The sequence below is a fragment of the Plecotus auritus genome (assembly GCF_963455305.1).
Source record: "Plecotus auritus genome assembly, chromosome: 4".
NCBI classification, from domain to species: domain Eukaryota; kingdom Metazoa; phylum Chordata; class Mammalia; order Chiroptera; family Vespertilionidae; genus Plecotus; species Plecotus auritus.
In genome coordinates this window covers 27,326,614-27,347,482 of record NC_137775.1, presented here as the reverse complement: position 1 = coordinate 27,347,482, position 20,869 = coordinate 27,326,614, and the positions used below count along the sequence as shown (strand labels likewise).

Below are 20,869 nucleotides of genomic sequence, written 5' to 3'. Positions count from 1 at the left end.
GCATTGTTGTTGTTTATTTTACAGAAAAAACAGGATTTTATAGGGTAATTTCTTTGGCTGCTTATACGTTTCAATTAAAGAGTACATCTTTTTTAAGGAGGAGCAAAAGGAATCAAATCTACTTGTTTTACTGTATGCTGCTAGTGCCACCTACTGGCATCAGAGATTATTGGGTTTGAAAAAATAAAAAATAAATATTTTTAAAAGAACTGCCTGTACTATTATACTTTTTACATGTGGTCACCTTGAGTGAATAGGACTTAACACTAAAGTTTTATTTACTGCCTCATTTTTCTGGTTGTAAACAGCCAAGTACTCTCACAACAGTGACATTGTAAAAACTATTAAGATTATATATGTGCAAGTACTTTCTATATAAAAGCTTTGCTCCTTCCTAGACTTCTTCACCACAGTATTTTCAGTTCATTCTTACACATGCCCTTATGCTTCCAAAGTCTTGTATTGCTCTGAATCAAGGTCTCTTTTTTCCCCTCTGGAAACAAAAAATCCTGATTGTGTGACTAACCTTGTGTATGACCATTTTCCCAATTCTTGGAATAGAATAAAAACTATTGCATGCGATGAAAGGCATAGTGCTGTCCCTACCTGAAATTCCTCATGCAACACATAAACACCTAATTTGGGAGAAAAAATACAAGCTAGCGAATTAAGGTGTTTGTGAAGAATTGTATTTTTCACCTCTTGGCTCTAGTAATGGTATAATATCCCAAAAGACGCCACAGACTGTTCCTTTAACGTTGTCTGACTGTTCTCTTTGATATCATTAGGAATAAAAAAGTAGCTAGTTACCAAATTATTTCTTGAAACAGGGAAACAAATAATGATGCAATCTTTGAAATCAACTTTAATGGCATGTCTAGCGGCTTACACAGCTGTTTCTAAGTCTAACCATGCTAGATACATAATAAGCACTCAATAAATATTTTCTGAATTAAATAAAACCAATTGGTATTTAACTGTTTGGAAGTTGCTCCAAGACTCGACGGCTTTCATTTAGTATGGAATGCACTGGGTTGCTAAATGTGCAGGCGTATGTATTTATAACAGCAGTCCGCAGGGAAGATGTGTTGCCTGGCCGCTCTGTGTACTAAATACTTGGTCTCAGTGAGAACCCAACTGTTGTGGGCCCAAATTACAACATGCTTTTCCTAAAAATATGCCAGAGATCTTCTCTGTATTTTATTTTAGCAACCTTCTTGAGGCCCTGAAAAATTTGAGGTTTTTCCTACTAGAGAATTATATCTAGAGCGTAATTATAATTATGTCTACAGCAGATGTAGGAATTGGCCTGTCTGAATTAGCCTATGCACATGGTAGCCGTAAAGTCCACGTAGGATAGGATTGCAAAGAGAGAGCAAGGACATGTGCTGGTTTTTATTTTAGCACAGACAGTATATTAGCGGACATAATCCAAATCCACCTAAAGTTTGTGATTTTTAGGGCTTTATTTTATATCCCCTTCAGTACCTAAGCTAATCGTTCAGAGTAAGAATATCTAAATTGAAACAAAGCTTTCAAGTTTTAGAATGCAAATAAATTCACTTCAGATTGGAAGCCAGATGGAACATGTAGCACACCAGTTGAGGTGTGAAATTTTTATATTCATTGAAGTAATTAGTTTTCAAGCCAGAGTTAACTGTTTAAGCACCTTTTACAGCCATCTTCTTTTAAAATATGCACACAATATAAAAGCAGAGAATTCAAATGTTTACACTTAATTCTCATTTTAGAGGGCAGCTGTTCTTGAAAAACAACACTACTTTTTATAAATTTCCATCCCTTCTCTTAATTCTGAATCTGCAGTTAAAGGCTATAGCTTTAATCAAGGATAGCTGTGGGTTGTTGTGTGGCACCCGGCACATCCTCTTCGTTGAAAAACTAAATAAAAAAATGTTATCACAAACCAGTACCTGCAAAAATGGGATGGGCAAAGCTGCTTGGGGGAGGGGCGGGGGGCAACCTGTTGAAATTGTGAAGCCATGTGCTATAAATGGAAAAATACTCCATCAGGTCCCAGTTCTTGTATTCATCTGTGTGACTTCACTCTTTAGACCTCAGGCACCTTCTCTGATCAGACCAAACCGTCTAAAGTCTTTTCCAGCTCTACAATTCTGAGATGTCAGTATTTCTATGGTCTCTGTCAGTCGTTCACTAACTTACTCTAGAACATTGCTTTATTGACAGCTGAGCAGGACCATTGAACCTAGATATCATAGGCAGGCTCTGCATTCCCAAAGGGGCTGGTGCCACATCAGGTCTGGCCACCTTTCAGCCTCCAAATTGGGTCCTTACTACTTCCTGTTTTCCACTTTGGTGGCTCCTTTTTGGCCAGAAGCATGGAGAGGACCCTGGGAGCATCAAACCCAGGACAGCCATCATGGCCCACCCTCTTCCATGCCTTGCTGTGCAGGTCACATGAGAACAACACTGAAGCCTGACCTAGAGGCAGGAAGGGAAATTATATTTTCCTAAGTGACACTCAAAGGTTTATTAGGCACCTTCTCTGTGCCTGACATTTTATGGCTGGCGTTGCATCCATCTTGATCGATAAATAATGTGCTATCTGCTGTTATTCCCCTTTTCCATATAGGAAACAGGATCAGAAATTTTAAGTTGCCCAAGGTAACTGAACAAGGTCGTTCTAAGCAATCTGAGTGAACCCAGGTCCATGTGACTCCACGGATTCTTTATCACATTGAATCCTCACAAACCTGTGGGGCTGATACCATCATCCCCATTTTACAAGTATGAACAGCTAGGTGCAGTACAGATGAGTAATGGTCCAAGGTCACACAGCTAGAAGTTGGTAGTGCTCATGTTCAACCCTTGATCTGTGTGTACAGATAGCACCCTCTCCACCTTTCCCTGCTGCATATTCTAGAATTTTATAGCAGAAAAAAAAATATTCCCACATCTTTATTCGTCAGATGTACCATGTGTCCTTAAAGCAAGTCCACCTGTACTTGGCTAAAGGATTCCTGGCACACTGAGTTGTTGTTATGAAAAGACCAGCAAGGGGCCACTTGGCTCATCTGCTTTATTATCTCTGACTCACTCTCAGCAGAAAACACATGGAACAGGGAGGTTCTTGTGACTGAGGCAGGAAACATTTCACTTTTCCTGAAGGCCCCTCCTCTCTCATACTCTCCCCACAGCCCCCACATTTTCTTGATCAGCTAGAAGTTCTCTGACACGAGGCATGACACAGGACACGGTGTGGGAGGTTCGCTTTTGTTTTCTGGACCACTGGACTTCTAGGAGTTGACAAATGGCCCAGTAAGAGCCAAGGAAGACTGGTTTTATGTCAAACGCTTGTAGAATGGTTCTAGAACCTGGGTGGGGGCCCTTCTCGGTAGAGGGGATAGGGTATTCCGGGAATTGGCTTATCTGTTAGGCCTTTTCATTGCCAGCACCATGAAATCCAATCAGGATTTCTCAGGGAGCGGGTCTAAGCCATCAGTAGGACATCCCCTGAGGGCTCCCGGACTGTGAGAGGGGGCAGGCCAGGCTGAGGGACCCTCCTTCCCCCTCCCCCCCAACTGCACGAATTTTCATGCACCGGGCCTCTAGTAAGTTAATAATTATAGCTGGGTCATGGGCACACATGGTAAATACAATGAACTATTCTTATGCATGGGTGTTTGGAGGTTTACATAGATGGGGACCTGAATGTGCGGTAAGATAAGCAGGTTGGTTGTGGCTGACATCCAGTGGCCCATTTGGAATTAGCCTTTATCTTAATGTTTTTAAATCTCAGATCCAAGAGGAAAGTCCTTGGCCGTAAAGATTCAGAGGACGATCACACCAGAAACCACTCTCCCTCCCCGCCAGTGACACCCACCGGTGCTGCCCCCAGCCTGGCCTCCCCAAAGCAGGTGGGATCGATTCAGAGAAGTGTCCGCAAGAGCAGCACCAGCAGTGACAACTTCAAAGCTCTGCTGCTGAAAAAGGGGAGTCGGTCAGACACCAGTGCCCGCATGTCCGCAGCCGAGATGCTCAAGAACACAGACCCTAGGTTCCAGAGGTCAAGGTCGGAGCCTGCGCCAGACGCTCCCGACAGCCCATCCAGCTGTTCCCCGAGCAAGAACAGAAGGGCCCAGGAGGAGTGGGCCAGGAACGAAGGCTTGATGCCTCGGAGTCTGTCCTTTTCCGGCCCCAGGTACGGCCGCAGTCGAACCCCACCTTCCGCAGCCAGCAGCAGGTACAGCCTGCGGAACCGGATCCAGAGCAGCCCCATGACCGTCATCTCAGAAGGTGAAGGGGAGGCCACGGAGCCTGTGGACACCAGGGCTCGCCGTGTCCTGGGCGCTGCAAGGGGCTGTTCCCTGGACGGACTGGTGGGGGATGACATGGTTGGGGGCAGCCTGCAGTGTGGCCCTGCAGATGGGACAACCAGTGCCCAGGGCAGGGGCCCATCAGAACAGTGCGGGGGTCCCCTGAGGGAAGCAAGTTAGGGGCAAGAATGGAGTCTCCCAGGTGACGTGAGGGAGATGCACAACCCATCGCTCTAGGAAGCCCGAGGAACCCTTCACTGTCTGCCCATGGATCCCACCCGTGTGTGTGCTGGACCTGGGCGCTGCCATGCCTGCAGTGGATGAGGGTCACTTAGGACTCACTTGGCACTTGCCCTGTGGCTTAAAAGCAAGTAGAAGCTTAACTTCTGAAAGTGCTTCCTGGGGAAGATTTTTTTTTTCTTCTAAATGTTGGGTGTGTGTGAATAGGTGTGTATTTGTGCATTTTGAACACTTTTTATGTTTAAAAAAATACACAGACACACAAACAACATGTACAGATATATGAGGGGAAAAAGACAGAGTAATGGAGGCTTCTGGACTAGGTGGTGATGCTTTGAAAGTATGTTGTGGAAATGAGTGCGTTCCAGAAGGGAGAGGACCATTCTTCGAGAACGAGGTGGTAGATTTGCTGGTTCTGAGTGCACAGAACACATGGGTATATATGCACAGGTGTGCTTTCATGGTTAACCCGAAAGGTGGGGAAAGGGCTAAGTGACTAATTGGTTCAGGTACTTTTTTCTGGGGGAAAAAGGCTTTGTTTCTTTTTTGTAAAAATGACAAACATGTGGAAGTGGAAACGCTGTAGTCTGAGCCTGCTGCCGTGCAGCCACAGACACAACTCTCAGCCCGATTTTTAGAAACGTGGGTAATTTTTTAATGAATTTCCTCCTTTCTAGCGAGGACCTTCGAGAACTGAAATGAGGGTGTGCACATGCAGAGGGTGAGAGAAGGCAGAGGAGCGAGTGATACACTGCTGCAATTTGTTTCCTGCTTATGAAATAAACTTATTTTTCAGAATGAAATTTGAAAACTTGCACTACAGAACTGTGGGTGGAGCTTTTCCTTGTACAACTGTTTTTACCAGAGTTTAAACTTCCATTTGGCAATTTCTTATCACTTGAAACGTCAACATTTGCTAACTTTTGGATATCCTTTTGGTTACACCAAAGAAAATGTTATGGCTATTTTTCCTTGAACTGCCTGCAGTACCATATCCTCACTGAGAAAGGTTTATCGAAATCTATTATATATTATCTTACTTTGATGAAAATGCTGAATAGCTCTTGTTAGTCTAATAAACTGATAAAAATTGATAGGGCTTGGCAATGAATTAGCCCTGGGAAATGAGTTTTTAGATTAAAAAGATTTTTTTTGCATCACGTGGTTTGTGTGTTTTTATATTTTTTATAAATAATTGAGTTAGGTAATTACCTTCCAATCTTCTTTAGTTAGAATTTAACACTTTTAGACATGGGAAAACGTGTAAAGTATTTATTTTTATGTCATGTTCTTGTGACCCCTCCTCCCCCATGCCTTCCCGACTGCCATGTACTTGATTTGTTGGTGAAATAAAATCAGAGTCTTGTCTTCTTCATTAGGGGGACCTAAGGTGGCAATGCTGAGATGCTTAGATTACATACAAGACAGCTGCCTAATGTCATCTTCCTTGATGTGAAAATATCATCTCAAAGTTGGACTGCACAGGCCAAATCATCGTAAGGTTCAGATACCCACTTCAGACACATCTTTGAGACAAAAACAAAACAAAACAAAAAACCAACCCTAAAGAATTAAGGCTCCTTCCATTCTCTGAAAAAAACAAAACACTTCGTTTCACACAATAGAAATCAAGACCCGACATTTGGCCAAAAGCAAAGGATTTTTTACCTGTTGGAGCAATTGTCTAGTACATTGGGAACAAGGACTTTTTTTTCTTCTTAATTTTAGAAAAGTAGTGTTGGCTTTTGGATATGAAATCTCATAGATACCTAGAAAAGATTAGAATGTACATGGCTATCAGAGAACTTTCACTTAATATACAAATCATATATGTTGAGGGTAAGATCAACTTTCACTTAATATACAAATCATATATGTTGAGGGTAAGATAAGCAACATCAACACTAATTATAAAACTTTTTTTAAAAAAACCCATTTTTAAAGGAACATATAGGTTTTTTAATTTGCTTTGAATAAAACAATTGCAAAGGAAATATTTGAGCATTATTTCTTTTTGTGAGTACATGGGGTTTTGAATAATGTGCAGAGCTGCCGAGTGCTTTGCTGGATGCAAACAGAAGAGCAGTGAAGACCAGACGGTGCCCGTGGGAGGTGGGACCCAACAGAGGGAGTTAGAACATCCCAGACTCTGGATGGTGCATCTCCAAGGATATCCGGGAAAACAACTCCAAACCATGTCCCAGGGACTTCTGAATCAAATGCAAATAGTGTATTGACTGATAGTTCAGATGATGTGATGTGGAGAGACGGATGACATACAGGGAAACAAGCATCTAGATTCCTTCCTGAACCATAGGGCATCTTTAGTTTTACTGCTGTATTCCTCGGAGCCAGCTACCGTTAACAGAGCAGATCAAACGTAAAAACTCAACAAGGGTAGACTTGACCCTTCCTTCTACCCTGAGACCTTAAGTGCCAGATAGTCATAGACAGAAGCCCCAGGCCTAAATGATTTCCACTCTAATTTTTTTCTAAAAGTTGGGAGAGAAACAAATACCTATTTGGATTGTCTGTTGGAAGCAGCCTCAACTTGGGCCTGATTTCTGCCCTCCTGTTTCTGAAGAATATTGATTGAAGCCATTGCTTCTCGTGTGTGGATGATCTATATGTTTGTGGAGGATCACAATGACAAGAAAGAAAGGTGGTGTTTCTGTATCTCTCTTACTCCCCACCCACCACCACACCCAGCTCTGGTGGCCTCCTGGGAGGACAGGTGAAGCTGGGGATTGGCTTTATTTGGGTCTGAATGTGTTTTCTGTCCATTAAGTTAATATGAATAATTATGTATATTGTTGTGATTCTGTCATGAAATGAGCAAGGCAGGATACTTTACTTTGGCAGCTATTAGAATATTGTTGGGGGTGGCAAGTTTTGGATAAAGCATGGACCTGATTGTTGAGGTCTCTTTTTCTGTAATAAGCTATTCAGTTACTATAATCTAGTTTCTTTCAGTGAGTTGCTTTAAACTACCTTCCACACAGGCCCACCTTTATTTACAGAACAAAGACTAGAGCAAATCTGTAGTTGTGTGTTCAGCAATGAAAAAAAAAAAAGCCCTTTATTAAATACATCTCATGTCCTAGATAAGGATGAGGGAGTTCTAAGATAGAAAAATGTGGATGAGATATCATTAAGGAACTTCAAACCTAGTGAAGAGAGGCATCAACAATGGACTATCCTGTAAAACAGATCAGTGAGGGAGTAGAGGAAAGGGAAGAACATTCAGGGCAAATCCTGCCGGGACCCCAGCCGGCACGCATTTTCTTTACCAACAGAACACGTGGAATTGGCTCAGGCTGGCGATGCACCCACCTGGAACACCAGACCCCTCGCCCCCACTGTTGTCTGGGAAGTTGCTTTCCTCATGCAGGTGCCATTCCTCTGTGGCTTCCTTCCCCCTCTTCTCCCTAGAACGGGGGGAAGCCGGAGGAGGAACAGGGCTCTTGCAAACTCTGAAGCTCCAGTGAGGATGGAAGCCACAGGGTGTGAAAGGCAGAGGAGCCTGGTCCAGTGAGAACACCTTGGGCTGTCCACCTCCAGGCTCACCAGGTAAGTATTTTTCACTGACTTTGCAGGAGAGAGAGATGGTTCTTAGAGGAAGATGTCACGGCTTCTGACTAGGGGGGTGGGCAAGGCACTGGCTGTGGTGAACCTGAGGTAAGACTTCACAGATGAGGAGGATCTCACCAAGCATAGGGAGTTGGCAGAAGAAAGTCATTCCAGACTGAAGAAATAACCTGAGCAAGGACACAGAGCCAAAGTGTTTAGAGGATGCCGTGTAGCTAAAAGAAGTCTCTAGTAAAACAGAGTGGGGTGTGATACTGGAATGGTCACCTGAAGTAAGAATGTAGAGGGCCTGGGATGTCGTTAAAAAAAAATTAGGATTTTGTTTTGTAGTACTGGAGAATAACAAAGGTTTTTAAGAAGGGAATGATGTAACTTGGCTTGGTTCTTAGCCTTGTTTACAAGCTACACGTTCCATTGGTGGGTTGTGGTCAGTGAGAGTGATTAGAGTGTATGGAGAGGGAGAGCCTGATGAGGAAAGGAAAGGGGCTAATCAGTGGAACACGAATTAGACCAACAGCGAAGGTGCAAGGTTTAGCTTAAGAAAAAGTCTAGACATGAATTTCCTACAGATACGAGAATAAAAATCTCAAAAGAAAAGTTGACATAAGGGATACCTTGCAATCATGCCACCTACATACATCATTACAAAAACTGACTCACTGCCATGAAAATTACTCTCCGATTGATCAGGGCTGGAAAATGTTTTGGTTTATGCATTATGGGAGAGGAAGGGAAAATGGGATACCTGGATTTCAATAGTATGAAATTGCTTTTTTATTGAACATGTTTCAGATTCCAACAATATCTGAGTGACCAGAAATATGCTTCTCTTAATTTAAAGTGATATTTGTTGCATAAGAGATGCCTATTTTATATAGGACTATAGGGGAAGTGTTAGAAATAGTTACCTCTTACCAACAGAGGCTGGTATTGTGGACATTCGTCAGGAGAGCTAGGAGGTAGTCTCTAGTTAGGGATGGTAAATGAGCTAAAAAAGAATTTTTGTGTCTTTTTGGCAAGCATAAACATGCAAAGAATCAATTGTCAATGTAAACAGATACCTTTGGAAAATAATTGCCTGGGATTTTAAAATTTATACCCATAATAATTCCAGAACCAGAAATCTAGCTTGTTTTCTATCAAAAATTAGTCTAAAAGGTATGTCTGAAGTTATCATCATGATGATTATGCATGTGATATGCAAGAACACCTCCAGATGGTCCTACCCACTCTTGACCACTACCTGCCAGTGGGGCATAGTGGTTAACAGCATGGACCAAGGAGTCAGCTGCCTGTGCTCCAATCAGCCTCTGTCCTTAGTTTCATCCAAGGCATGTGACCTAACATCTGTGCCTCAGTGTCCTCCTCTGTAAAATAGAGATGATGCAATGTGGCACACAGCATTGAATTTGGTAATTCAGGTAAAGCACTTGGGATGATACACCTAGAAGACAATCCATAGCTAACTGTAGGCATGTTAGTCGATTGTATCAAGGTTGTATCAATTTTAAGAGGTAGTATCTAATGTTGGGGTTGAAGGGACCTTAAGCATCCTCTGGCCTCACCCTCCCATCCATTGGGTACTCAGATCTCCTATGTAAATGATCGTGTGGTCCCCACTTAAACCACCCAGTGCTGGGAAATGGAACAAGTGTCATTCATGGGCAGCTCTAATTATTGGAAGTTACTGAGGTCCAACTTGCAATGGTCATCCTCCAGGAGCTCACAACAAAGCTAATGCCCTTCCCCCCGACAGGCTTCTAAGCACCTGAATGTGACATCTTCCCAGGACAAGCAGTTTCCAACACAGGTGACAAGTTAACCTCCTTGATTTGGGGGCATCCCACTCTTTTATTAGTCACTTTTACATGACCTCCAGAAAGATGACATGAAATCACTTAAAAATTCAAGTGAATTTTAAAATTATATGTTTGTATACATTTGTTCAGGAAAAACATACCTTTACTGAATATCAAAATTGGATAGGAAGTCCCTAATCTTATAAATTTAATCTTTCCCACAAAATATTATCAGAACTTTTGGGTACTGTGTGAGTTTGGGCAGATGGGGAGGAGGAATCAACAGAAGGTAACAGCAGCTGCAAAAGACAGTTTAATTCTTTGTGTCCAACCCTATCTTCACCTCTCTATGCCGGACAGTCCAGTAGTGCCACACAAGGTAAAATCTTTAACATTTTTATTGCTACTATCTGGAGGGGATAACATCCAATTGACACGAACCCAATAGAAAAAAGCAACATGATTATGATACAGAGAAGAAGGGGAAGTAGCATGACATTTCCCTGGAGCCTCATAGAACTAAAGACCACCAGGACTATGACAATTTTCATAGAATGTTGTCCCCTATTATCTGTGTATCTTGATAAAGCTTCAAGCATTAAAAAGGCACATTGGAAAGAGGCTCAAGTCATATGTGTACTCTCAAGGAGAAGATACTAGACACACATTTTACTTCTAGGTGTGTTGATGTCTATATTAATGTTCAGCCCCTGGCAATGCTATTTCTTTTCATTTTCTCACTCATTTTCTTTGGAGGTTTCATTTTTCTGAATCAACCACACTTCATTATTTCTATTAAGCAAATTGAAAGGACTGCTGTAGCCTGCAGTGTAGTAAACCTTTTCATCGAAAACTTTTCCTTCTTCCCTCAAAATGCTTGCTAATGTCAAAAGTTGTTCTTGATTCTTTTGGGCGCTAGAGAATCCATCGAAAGACCTACAAAGGAGAACGTAAATAACCATGAATGGTTTTAGTACCGACGCTGTCAGTCTGAAAAGAAAAGCAGGAGCTGATACAATGAAGTTGGATAAAGCCGAGTTTCAAAGCTCCACCTGCTCAGCCCCTGAACCCAGCAATCCCTTCCTCTAGTTACCAGTCTCAGTGTCATCTCCGCACACAGAGGAAGGAGAACCAGGAGGAGGGATCCGGGCCATCTGCTGGCAGGTAGATTTGGAATTCACACTTCCCACCCTCTAACTCTGCTTCTCAAACTTTAATGTGCACACAAATCTTGCTAACATGCAGATTCAGGAGGTCTGGGAGGGGGTCTGAGAGTCTGTACAGTTTCTAACTAGCTCCTAATGATGCTGCTGCTGCTGGCCAGAGGACCACACTGAAAGCCACTTAGAAGCCTCCCTTCCAGACTTGCAATTTCCTCTAGAACATTTTGCCTTTCTTCCTCTCCTTGGGCAAAGGACAGGCACTAATTGACGGATGAACAGAATGTAGTTTTGACCCTAATAACTTGCAGTCTGAAGCAGGAGACAAACACTTTGGTAGCTCCCTCTCTGCAGCTTGAGAAGAAATTTAACGGAGACAGGACCAAAGTGCTTAGGGACACTGAGTACACGATTAAACCAAGATCAGGGCTGTGCACTGAGTTGAGTCTGGAATGTAGGGTGTTTTGCTGGGCAGAGAAAGGGGTGGGATATGAAAAAGAACAGAAGTCCCAAACGGCTAAGTGTTTTCATAGTGAGGCACAGCGTGGGCTCAGGAAGGTGGGGCTCAGCCGGAAGGAAGAACCTTGTATATCATCATCCTAAGACCTTTGGAGGTTATTCTTAAAAGGATGTTGAGCAGAAAAGTAACTTGGTCAGATCTGAGTGAGAGACATGGGACGTTTGGGGATGGGAAAGAACAGACAGCCAAAATATTTAAATTAAAAAAGAAAAGCAGGAGCTGGGAAAGTGAGGAAAAAGCTCTGGCCAGGGTGGCTCAGTTGACTGGGTGCCATCCTGTGCACTGAGAGGTGGCCTGTTCAAGTCCAGGTCAGACACATACGTGGGGTTTTGGGCTCAATCCCCTGTAAGGGGATGGGGGGTGGTGTGTGCAGGAGGCAGCCAACCAATTGTTTCTCTCTCTCCCTCTCACTTACTCTTTCTCTAAAATCAATAAAAGCATATTTTTTTTAAGAATTTTTTTTAAAAGTGGGGAAAAATAATAAAATTTAAAGCATAGATTTTAAAGTATAGAAGCAAAAATATCCTGAGATTAAATCATAACAGGACACAGACATAGCTGAGTTGCTGACATGTAAACATGATGAATTTGATTTTGAAGGTTAAGCACAGGAAACACAGGGAACCAAACATGTTCCTAATACGCCTTCTTTAGCGAAAGTTTTATTATCAGTGTGCCAATGGAAAGGATCAGTCCTACCCTTCTTCGGATAAGATGTAAGCTCTCAAGGGTACAAACCAAACCATGTCTATTTTACTCAACAATGACAGGCACCTAGAATCACCCCTGGCATGCAGTCTCCTTTAAATCCTTGTTGAATGAGTGTAGGAATTTATGTGCACACCTGTATATAAAACATTGAAGATAAATTGATAAAACTGTTCTATAATTTTCAGCATGTTGACTGATAATAATTCTGAACCACGTGTTAAGAAATAGTTTGTCTTTTAAATGGTTATTTTCTTTAATAATAGCCAACTCTTGGTATGTTCTGCCTACAGGAAATTTGTTTTCAGGTCCTACTTCTTCTGTGAAATCAAATCTTGAAGCCCCTAATTAGAAATCACCTTCTCTTCTCTGAGTACATATTGTTCTACAATGATCTATCCATGCTCTATTCCATAAACAAACACACCAAGCCTCCCCCACACACCTGCCTTGCTTGGAGCTGAAGGATATGGTCAGAGTAAGTTATCATAGCCGAGGTGCCATTCTAAGTCCTAGACCTAGAGGATGGCTGTGGGCTCTCCAGAAAGAAAAGAAAGAGGAAGCTAGAACTAGAAGTCATGCCATGTTCTAAGTATTTTATGTATATTCACTTGTTAAATTATGGCAACCCTATGAATTAGGTAGGTGCTTTATGATTATACATAGTTTCCAAATGCAGATATTTGGGCAAAGGAAGTCTAGGAACTTGGCTGATCTCAAAGGTAAAGAGATGTGGAAGAACATTGCCTGCTCAGGGAAGAGTGGGAACATCAGTGGAACACAACGCGTGGGGGAGACCGGGTCGGGACACATTATAAAAGGCACTGTGTGCAATGTGAATGAACAACTCAAATTTCACATTAAATTTGACATTAAATTTGAGAGTCATTAGACACACTATCTGAGGTGTTGTGAATAGATCACCCAGAGCAAGCCTGCTATGACATGAGCATCAATAACAGGCATCAACAGTGATTCTTGGGGTGAGGAGTGGATGAGGAGAAGAGGAATGACAATAGAGCAACACTCTGAGTTATAGGATGGACAAGTATCAGGGAACAGACTGGTCAGCATGCAAAGGCTGCAGGGAACTCTGGGAAGGGACTGTTATGTAACAAATGCAGATGCACTGTGGAAGGTGGCAAGAGCAGTTCCATGGAGATGGTGTGGGCTGCAGCAGACGGTGGTGATTTGAGGTGAGGAAGCAGAGACACAGATTCCTGTAACAGGTTGGTGGTAACAAGAGGGAGAAAAAGGGACTCCAATATGAGACTATTATCATGTACTGTGATAAAATTTCAACAGAGAATTTAATATAAGACATGAGTGCCACAGGTATTAGAAGTCTGAAAAAGTAAAAACGAACCCGTAAACTAGCAGAGGGAATAACCTCAGGAGGCAGCAGCCATCCCTCGTGCTGGGGAACAAAAGGAAAGAGTTTGGGGTTATCAGGACCCAGAAGTTGGGAGTTAAGGTATTTTTGTTCAGGCTTAACTAGATGGCAGGTAAGCTTATGCTTTTGGGGGTGGGGGAGATAATTTGCATTGCGTCTGATTTGTGGAAGGTATGCAACAGACTCTGCATTAACTGAATTGATTAGATTTTGCAACAGACCCTTGGTAACCTATATAAAATAAGCCAGAGGGAAAACACCATAAAAATGCATTAGACTGTCTTTGTGGAAGCGTGAAAAGCCTACTGAAATTGCATCAGAGCTAAACAGAGTGCAGGACGGTGAAACCAGCAGTCAGCAGGGCTATAAATTACCTACCACTTACCGCACAAACACAGTCATAGCGGCTCTGTCTTCAATGAAGACATCCGACTCTGAAGGCCTCGGCGGATCAGGTTGCTGCTCGGAGGGGATATACAGGGAAATGGTAATGGTAGACTCGCTAAAAGGACCTGAGCCCGGCTCCACGTAGCTCATCACGGGAGCTGTCATCTTTATTTTCATCCCTGTGCCATAAAAATACATATTTCAACACAAAGGAGGCCGTGAAAGCAAATGTAGGGAACTTACCACTACTTTTTAAACTTCACCTGTTTTTTGTGATCCGAGTGCCTTAATTTACTTTATGCTATTGGCATAAATACAGGGAGAGGCAAAAGTAGTGTTACAGTTGTGAGTGTGCAAAACAGAGTTTATTCTTGTATTATTTTCCATTCAAACACCTGTCATCTTACTTTTGACCCACCCTGTATTTACCTTTAAGATAATTTCCATCGTTCAAAAGTAAGACCAAAGTGACTCAGTTATCCACTGCCCACATTAAGCGCTTTCTGTACTATTAATATTTTTGGTTACTAAATTGTAAAGGTTTAGGGATAGCAGGGAAGATGAGAGATCACATCGTCCAGTCATTCTTTAATATATATATTCCTTTTTCATAGCACTTTTTTAAAAATAATTTTATTGATTTTTTACAGAGAGGAAGGGAGAGAGAGAGTTAGAAACATCAATGAGAGAGAAACATTGATCAGCTGCCTCCTGCACACCTCCTACTGGGGATGTGCCCGCAACCAAGGTACATGCCCTTGACCGGAATCGAACCTGGGACCTTTCAGTCCACAGGCCGATGCTCTATCCACTGAGTCAAACCGGTTAGGGCTTTACTTTTACAATTCGAAAGCTGAAGCCCCATTGGCCCAGTGACCTACTGGAATATAAACAGCCTCAGAACCAGAACCACAAGCTCAGTCTTGAGACTCTGGGTCTTGTGCTCCTCCTCCTGACCTGCCTCCTGAGGTCTCCCACCCACCAGTCCAGCATCAGCCATAAAAGGGACTTAACACTAGTGACAGAGGCCCAGCTCATCCAGAGGAACAGTCAAGGATGAGAGGCTGAAAAACAGTAAGTCTTTGTTGATCTGGTTAATTTTCTACTCTAAATTGTATTGCTTTCATAAGCTAAAACTCAAGAATAAGCCGGGGGACCCCACCACCATATACAATTATTACAAGAAAGATTGCCCTTACCTTTCTCGTTTTTGCCTTGAACGTAGCTGGTCAGCTTGGTAAAGCCAGTCTGGATGGCAGAATCCCAGTGCATAGACTCCACGGAGGTGCTGACCCACTTGGCTGGTCCATAGTGTCGGATCTCGTAACTTTCGTGCTAAAATGGAACAGAAAGCTTGAGGAAGCCATACTAAAAAGGCAGGACGGGAGGTGCAACAGTGCCGGGGCCTGGATTTGGGGCCTGTTTAGGGGCTGCGCCCACTTGGGTCGGGCCGCTGGGTCAGTCTCCTTAGGGCCGGGCAGGGCCCTCCCCCTCGGCTCCCATCCTGCGGTTCTGGGCTTTTTCGGCCCAGGCCCCGCACACCGGGCTGCCGGGGTGGGGCGAGGGGTGGGGGATGGGGATGGGAAGTCAGCCCAATTCGAGTTAAGAACCGGCATCCGTAAGGGCCCCTCGGCCCGGAGGGTCCCACCTCGGGCTGTGGGACAAGGGTGATTCTTTTTTCCCCGCCCACGAAGCAAAGGAATTGAGATGTGGCCAGTACCTGGGCTGTGGCTCACCGATAGAATTTTCCCGTTTGTTCAGGGGCTCAGACCATTTTAAAATTGTACTTTTTCCTTAAATGTGTGGGATTCTCCAGCCTCACTATACAAATCAGCTCGAAGACCGTCTTCCCCCCCCCCCCCCCCCGCGACCCCCCAACCCGGCCCGCACCCTTAATGCCGCGGGAGGCTCCTACCTGGGCGCCCGAGTCCTCCGGGACCTGCCAGCCCGGCGTCTCCACCGCCGGGGCCTCCGCGGCCTCGGCCGTCCCGGGCCCCGGCTCCAGCACCTCAGCCATGGGCGGCGCCGGTCCGGGAAGGAGCCCGGTGTGCGCCGCGCGGCCGCCGAGGTCCCGAGTCCCCGCCCCGCGGCCGCGCGCCCCTCCTCCCCGCAGCAGTGCGGCACCCGAGTCCTCCGGACACCGCCGCGCCTGGGCGGGAGGAGACGCTGTGACCTCCAGGGACCCGATTCCCACTCTGCTGGGTCCCCTCCCCAGGGGTGAGGCTGGAGACTGGCCTGCAGGGCCGCTGGGGTTCGGCTTTCTTGGGCGTCCCTGCCGCCCTCCGCCCGTGTTTTTAATGAACGAACAGGCAGGCAGAGGTGTGCACTGTGGGAGCCAGCGGGGCTGGGGTTGGAGAAGGACCGGGCAGCAGGCTGGCGTGGTTTCTGGTGGAACCGGTTCAGGAATCTCTCCCAAGGCCCCACCCGCACTGGGAGCGGGTTCTGCAGACAGGTCTCCTCCTGGGAGGGGGTGAGCGAGAGCCTGCACCCATGGGTGCATCCAGTGACAGGCAGGAGGGAGTCTCCTCCTGGTGGGAGGTGGGCACTCACTGGCGACCCTGAACTCGGCTGTCCTTGTTGGCACGCCAGGGGCAGAGAACTCCAAGCCAGGTTTGGATCAGGGGCCCAGCCAGGGATTAGTGCCTTCCACCCAGAAGTTGGCCTAGTGCAGTGGTCAGCAAACTCAGTCAACAGAGCCAAGTATCAACAGAAATTTCTTTTGAGAGCCAAATTTTTTAAACTTAAACTTCTTCTAACGCCACTTCTTCAAAATAGACTTGCCAGGCTGTGGTATTTTGTGGAAGAGCCACACTCAAGGGGCCAAAGAGCCGCATGTGGCTCGCGAGCCGCAGTTTGCCGACCACGGGCCTAGTGCCTGTCCCTGGAGGAAGTAGATGGACCACAGTCAAGCTTGGAGGGAACCTTGAGCTGTCCTCTTTTCTTGGCCTCACCTCTCCAAGGAAGCCCAAACCTCTGAGTCACCCCACCAAGTCTAACAGGCTGGGGCGAGTAGAAGAGGAAGGGAAGATTGAGGTGAGGAAGAGAAAGGGTGGGGACATGGGATAGAGTGCGTTTTAAATTTCTTGGCTATATTTATTCTTTATTTTTTGCTAAGAGATTTATTGAGATATAATTTCACATATCATGTAGTTCACCCATTTAAGGTGCACCATTTAATGGTGTTTAGTATATCCACAATTGTGCAACCATCACCACAATCCATTTTAGAACATTGTCATCAATACCCTTCCCAAAGAAACCCCGATACCCTTTAGCCCTCACTCCCCAACTCCCCATCCCCCAGCTCTAGGCAACTGATTGGCCCTCTGTCTCTGAAGGTTGGTCTGTTCTGGACATTTCCTATACAATAAATGGGATCATATAACGTGAGCTTTTGTGACTGGCATCTTTCACTTACTGTAATGTTTTCAGGAGTCATCCATGTTGTAGCGTTGTAGCATGTATCAGTACATATTTCATTCCTTTTTATTCCTGAATAATATTCCATTGTATGGTCCTAGTACTATTTTAGCAATTAATGCCCTCTCTTTTCCTTACCCTTCCCTGCCCAAGCAAGTGTGCAGTGTCCTGCAGACACGTGACACTTCCTAGTGTTTATATCAAATCTATTATGCAGAGCTAACTTTGAATTATTTAGTAAAGGCTAAATAATGAATTTTGACATTTTTTATAAATCGCCTGTTTATTTTAACTTAAGTAACAGCTGTGATTCATTGCTTAGTTGACTGCAAAATTGAGATTATAATTTTACTTTACAGAGAGGTTTTTAAGGGAAACAGGAAGTAATTTACATTTTTGTTAAAGAAATCTATTTTTCTTTTCTTTTTTAATATATTTTATTAATTTTTTAACAGAGAGGAAGGGAGAGGAAAAGGAAAAGGGAGTTAGAAATATGGATGATAGAGAAACATCTATCAGCTGCCTCTTGCACACCTCCTACTGGTGATGTGCCTGCAACCAAGGTACATGCCCTTGACCAGAATCAAACCTGGGACCTTTCAGTCTGCAGACCGAAGCTCTATCCACTGAGCCAAACCGGTTAGGGCTCTATTTTTCTTTTCATCTGCAGAGTACCTTTTATGATTATCAATGCCTTCTTGGGGGCTTTTTATAGAAAAACTGAGGCTAAATTTGGAGACACTCGTTTTATAAGGTGTGGAATATGCAATTAATGAAGATAACAGCAGGTGATTAAGCTGAATTATCTATATTTACAAGGTGATAATTAGTTATATAAAAGAACAGAAGAAAGGAAAGCAAAGGATTTATTTCAAAATAATAGGATTTGCATTAGGACAAATTTGATGAAATTCAGAAGGCTCAAGTTTTTTACCCATATGTCAAAACAATCAGCTAGTTTTCTCGTTGCTTAATTACGGTAGTAACGTTGTTATTTCTATTAGCTCCTAATTAAACAGTGTTCACAGGTGCCGCGTGGCGCTTTTATAACCAGGTGCCTCCACCTTCAGCCTAGCGGGGGAGGCGGGCCCTGGAGAGTCCTGCAACATCAGGCACAGCGGATGCTCCGTCCAGCCACCACGGACATTGAATAAATGAGCACCGAACCCATGCTTCTGGAGGAAATTCAGTTAGGTTTCCTGTGAGCCCGAACATTTTGATCTACTGGTGTGTTATGCGTGCTGTGGTATAAAGATACCTAATTTAATATGCGTGGTTAAATCCTTAACACTGAACTCACAACCAGCATAACTTCTTCAAAAGGCACATCACAGCCTTCCTGTGCTTAAACTCACTCGACAGCACTTCGGCACTATGCCTGAGATCATTTTAAAGAGCCAAATCACCCACCAAAAGCATTAAAAATGCTGAAAACGTGGCACTACATAGATTTCCAAAAGGACACTTTTTACTGTGTGAGAGCTGAACCCAGCGGGCAGAGCTCTGCTTTGTTTAACCTCAGCTGGGAACGTGTGCACCCAGTGGCTCACATGGTCCAGTGCTCTACGCGTGCACATGTCTACCAGCGATGGAGAGGGTGCTGTGAGGGTTGCTTTTGGAGCTGCAAACACATACTAGCAAGTTGGTGAGTTTGCAAATACGGAGTCTATGGATGATGAGGATTGGCTGTCAATGCTTCCTACCGTAAGTTACATAAGTCACTCCCATCCATGTTTCATTGACCAAAGCCAATCATAAGACCTTAAGGGTGAGTATACAGTCACGCTGTGTTCTCCAAGAACTCAAAGCAAACACCAATGTTTAACCCTGATATTTTTAGTCACCAATTGCTTATTTGACATTTGTGGCAGAGTTTATTTCCCAAAAGTAGTTGCAACATGAAGTCCTGTGCAACATGCTGTTCTTATAATGTGACTTTGCCACACCTTCCACAGAGAAGTGAAGATCTATGTTCCCTTTCCCTAAACTCGGCAGGTGCGTGACTACAGCAGAAGTCACAATGTGTGATGTCTGAGGATAGATCATTAAAAACTTCCATCAAGTTCTCTTTGGAACACTTACTCTTAAAAACCAACAACCATACTGAGAGTCAGCCCAAGCAGCTCCGTGGAGAGCCATGTGTGGGTCCCTAGCAGAGGTCCTGGCTGACAGTGGCATCAACCACCTCACATGTGAGTAACCAAGGGTTCAGGCAACTCCAGGCCCCCACCACTGAGTCACCTTTGGGCATCCTCAATTCTTCCAAGCCGAGGCCCCAGAGGTCATGGAGCAGACACAAGCTAACCCCACCGAGGCCACAGAATCTGTGAGCGTAACCAATTGTTGTTATTTTAATGCCACTAACTTTGGGGTGATTAGTTTTTCAGGAATAATAACTGAGTATTTTCTATGTGTAATGCTGTAGAGGTGCTGGTGGGTGTTAGCAATGAATAAAATTTGGTTCTACTCCACATATTTTTCTATCAAGTCATTCTTTACTCTGGGGTCATTCTTGTACCCACAATGTAATTAACTGTTTGGTCTTTTGCTTGTTTGTTTGTTAATCCTCACCTGAGGCTATTTTTCTCCATTGCTTTTCAGAGAGAGAGAGGGAGGGAGGAAAAGAAAGAGAAACATTGGTGTGAGAGAGCCACATCAATCGGTTGCTTCCTGCACATGCCCAGACAGGGGGCAGGGAGTGAACCCAAGACCCTTTGGTGTTTGGGCAGAGGCTCTAACCACTGAGAACACCTACCAGGGCAACTATTTGGTCTTTTTATTGTTACCACTGTCTCAGATATAATGACTATAAAGTTGGTATTCTAACAGGAAATGTAATCCTTTGTTTGCCCGGCTTATTTATTTATTTATTTATTTGTGAGAATTATAATACTCATCTATTATTAAGACACAAACAACCCAGCAAGCCCCTTGTCTGCTAAGCACTTTGCTCCGTGCCTGACACATAATTGCTTGATAAATGTTGAATGAGTGCCGGTCAGAATTTATCAGACACATAGATGTGGTTGAGTGTTCTTAGGAGCACCTGTGAACCACTTTTCTCATGGGCCACAGACAATGAAGAGCCATTTATTGAATGTGGGGTTGAGGATAAGAAAGCTAAGGTCTGAAGCTGGGGATGTCTTTAAAAATTTAAAAAGTTAATTCTAATCAATATAAGGCTTGATATAACTTCTGAAACTGCGGTGTTTATAAAAAAATAGACGCTATTCATGTGACTTTTAAATGTTCATGCTTTTGAAGTAAAAGGAGACAACCCAATACCCCACAACTGGACAGCTCATATTCTCAAAAAAGCTCTAAAAATAAACTAAACCCTTTATACAGCTAGGAGGAAA

At 43.9% G+C, this 20,869-nt stretch overlaps 2 protein-coding genes across 6 annotated transcripts in view; one reads left to right on the top strand and one right to left on the bottom strand.

The window, feature by feature from the left end:
• The window catches only part of NHSL1 (NHS like 1), a gene marked incomplete at its 5' end in the record, with an annotated part of 201,720 nt that extends 196,025 nt beyond the window's left edge, over positions 1–5,695 (top strand). For all 3 annotated transcript variants that reach the window (XM_080665275.1, XM_080665277.1, XM_080665276.1), the window contains one exon: positions 3,779–5,695. In XM_080665275.1, the coding sequence (XP_080521401.1) occupies positions 3,779–4,475 (697 nt within the window). In that variant the 3' untranslated portion in view covers positions 4,476–5,695. The remainder of the gene's footprint in view (positions 1–3,778) is intronic.
• A 1,887-nt stretch (positions 5,696–7,582) lies between these two features.
• HEBP2 (heme binding protein 2) lies at positions 7,583–16,215 on the bottom strand. 3 transcript variants are annotated; one of them, XM_080665279.1, is made up of 4 exons: positions 16,006–16,215; positions 15,290–15,425; positions 14,089–14,269; positions 7,583–8,293 (listed from the first exon to the last, which is right to left on the bottom strand). In XM_080665279.1, exons 1-4 carry the CDS (start codon positions 16,105–16,107, stop codon positions 8,161–8,163), a joined length of 552 nt encoding a protein of 183 aa, XP_080521405.1. In that variant the 5' UTR covers positions 16,108–16,215; the 3' UTR covers positions 7,583–8,160. The 3 variants fall into 3 exon arrangements, with proteins under 3 accessions (XP_080521405.1, XP_080521404.1, XP_080521406.1); XM_080665278.1 differs by lacking the exon at positions 7,583–8,293 and adding an exon at positions 8,878–10,858 and having other exon boundaries at positions 16,006–16,210; XM_080665280.1 differs by lacking the exon at positions 7,583–8,293 and adding an exon at positions 13,596–13,727 and having other exon boundaries at positions 16,006–16,214.
• Between the last annotated feature and the right edge of the window lie 4,654 nt (positions 16,216–20,869).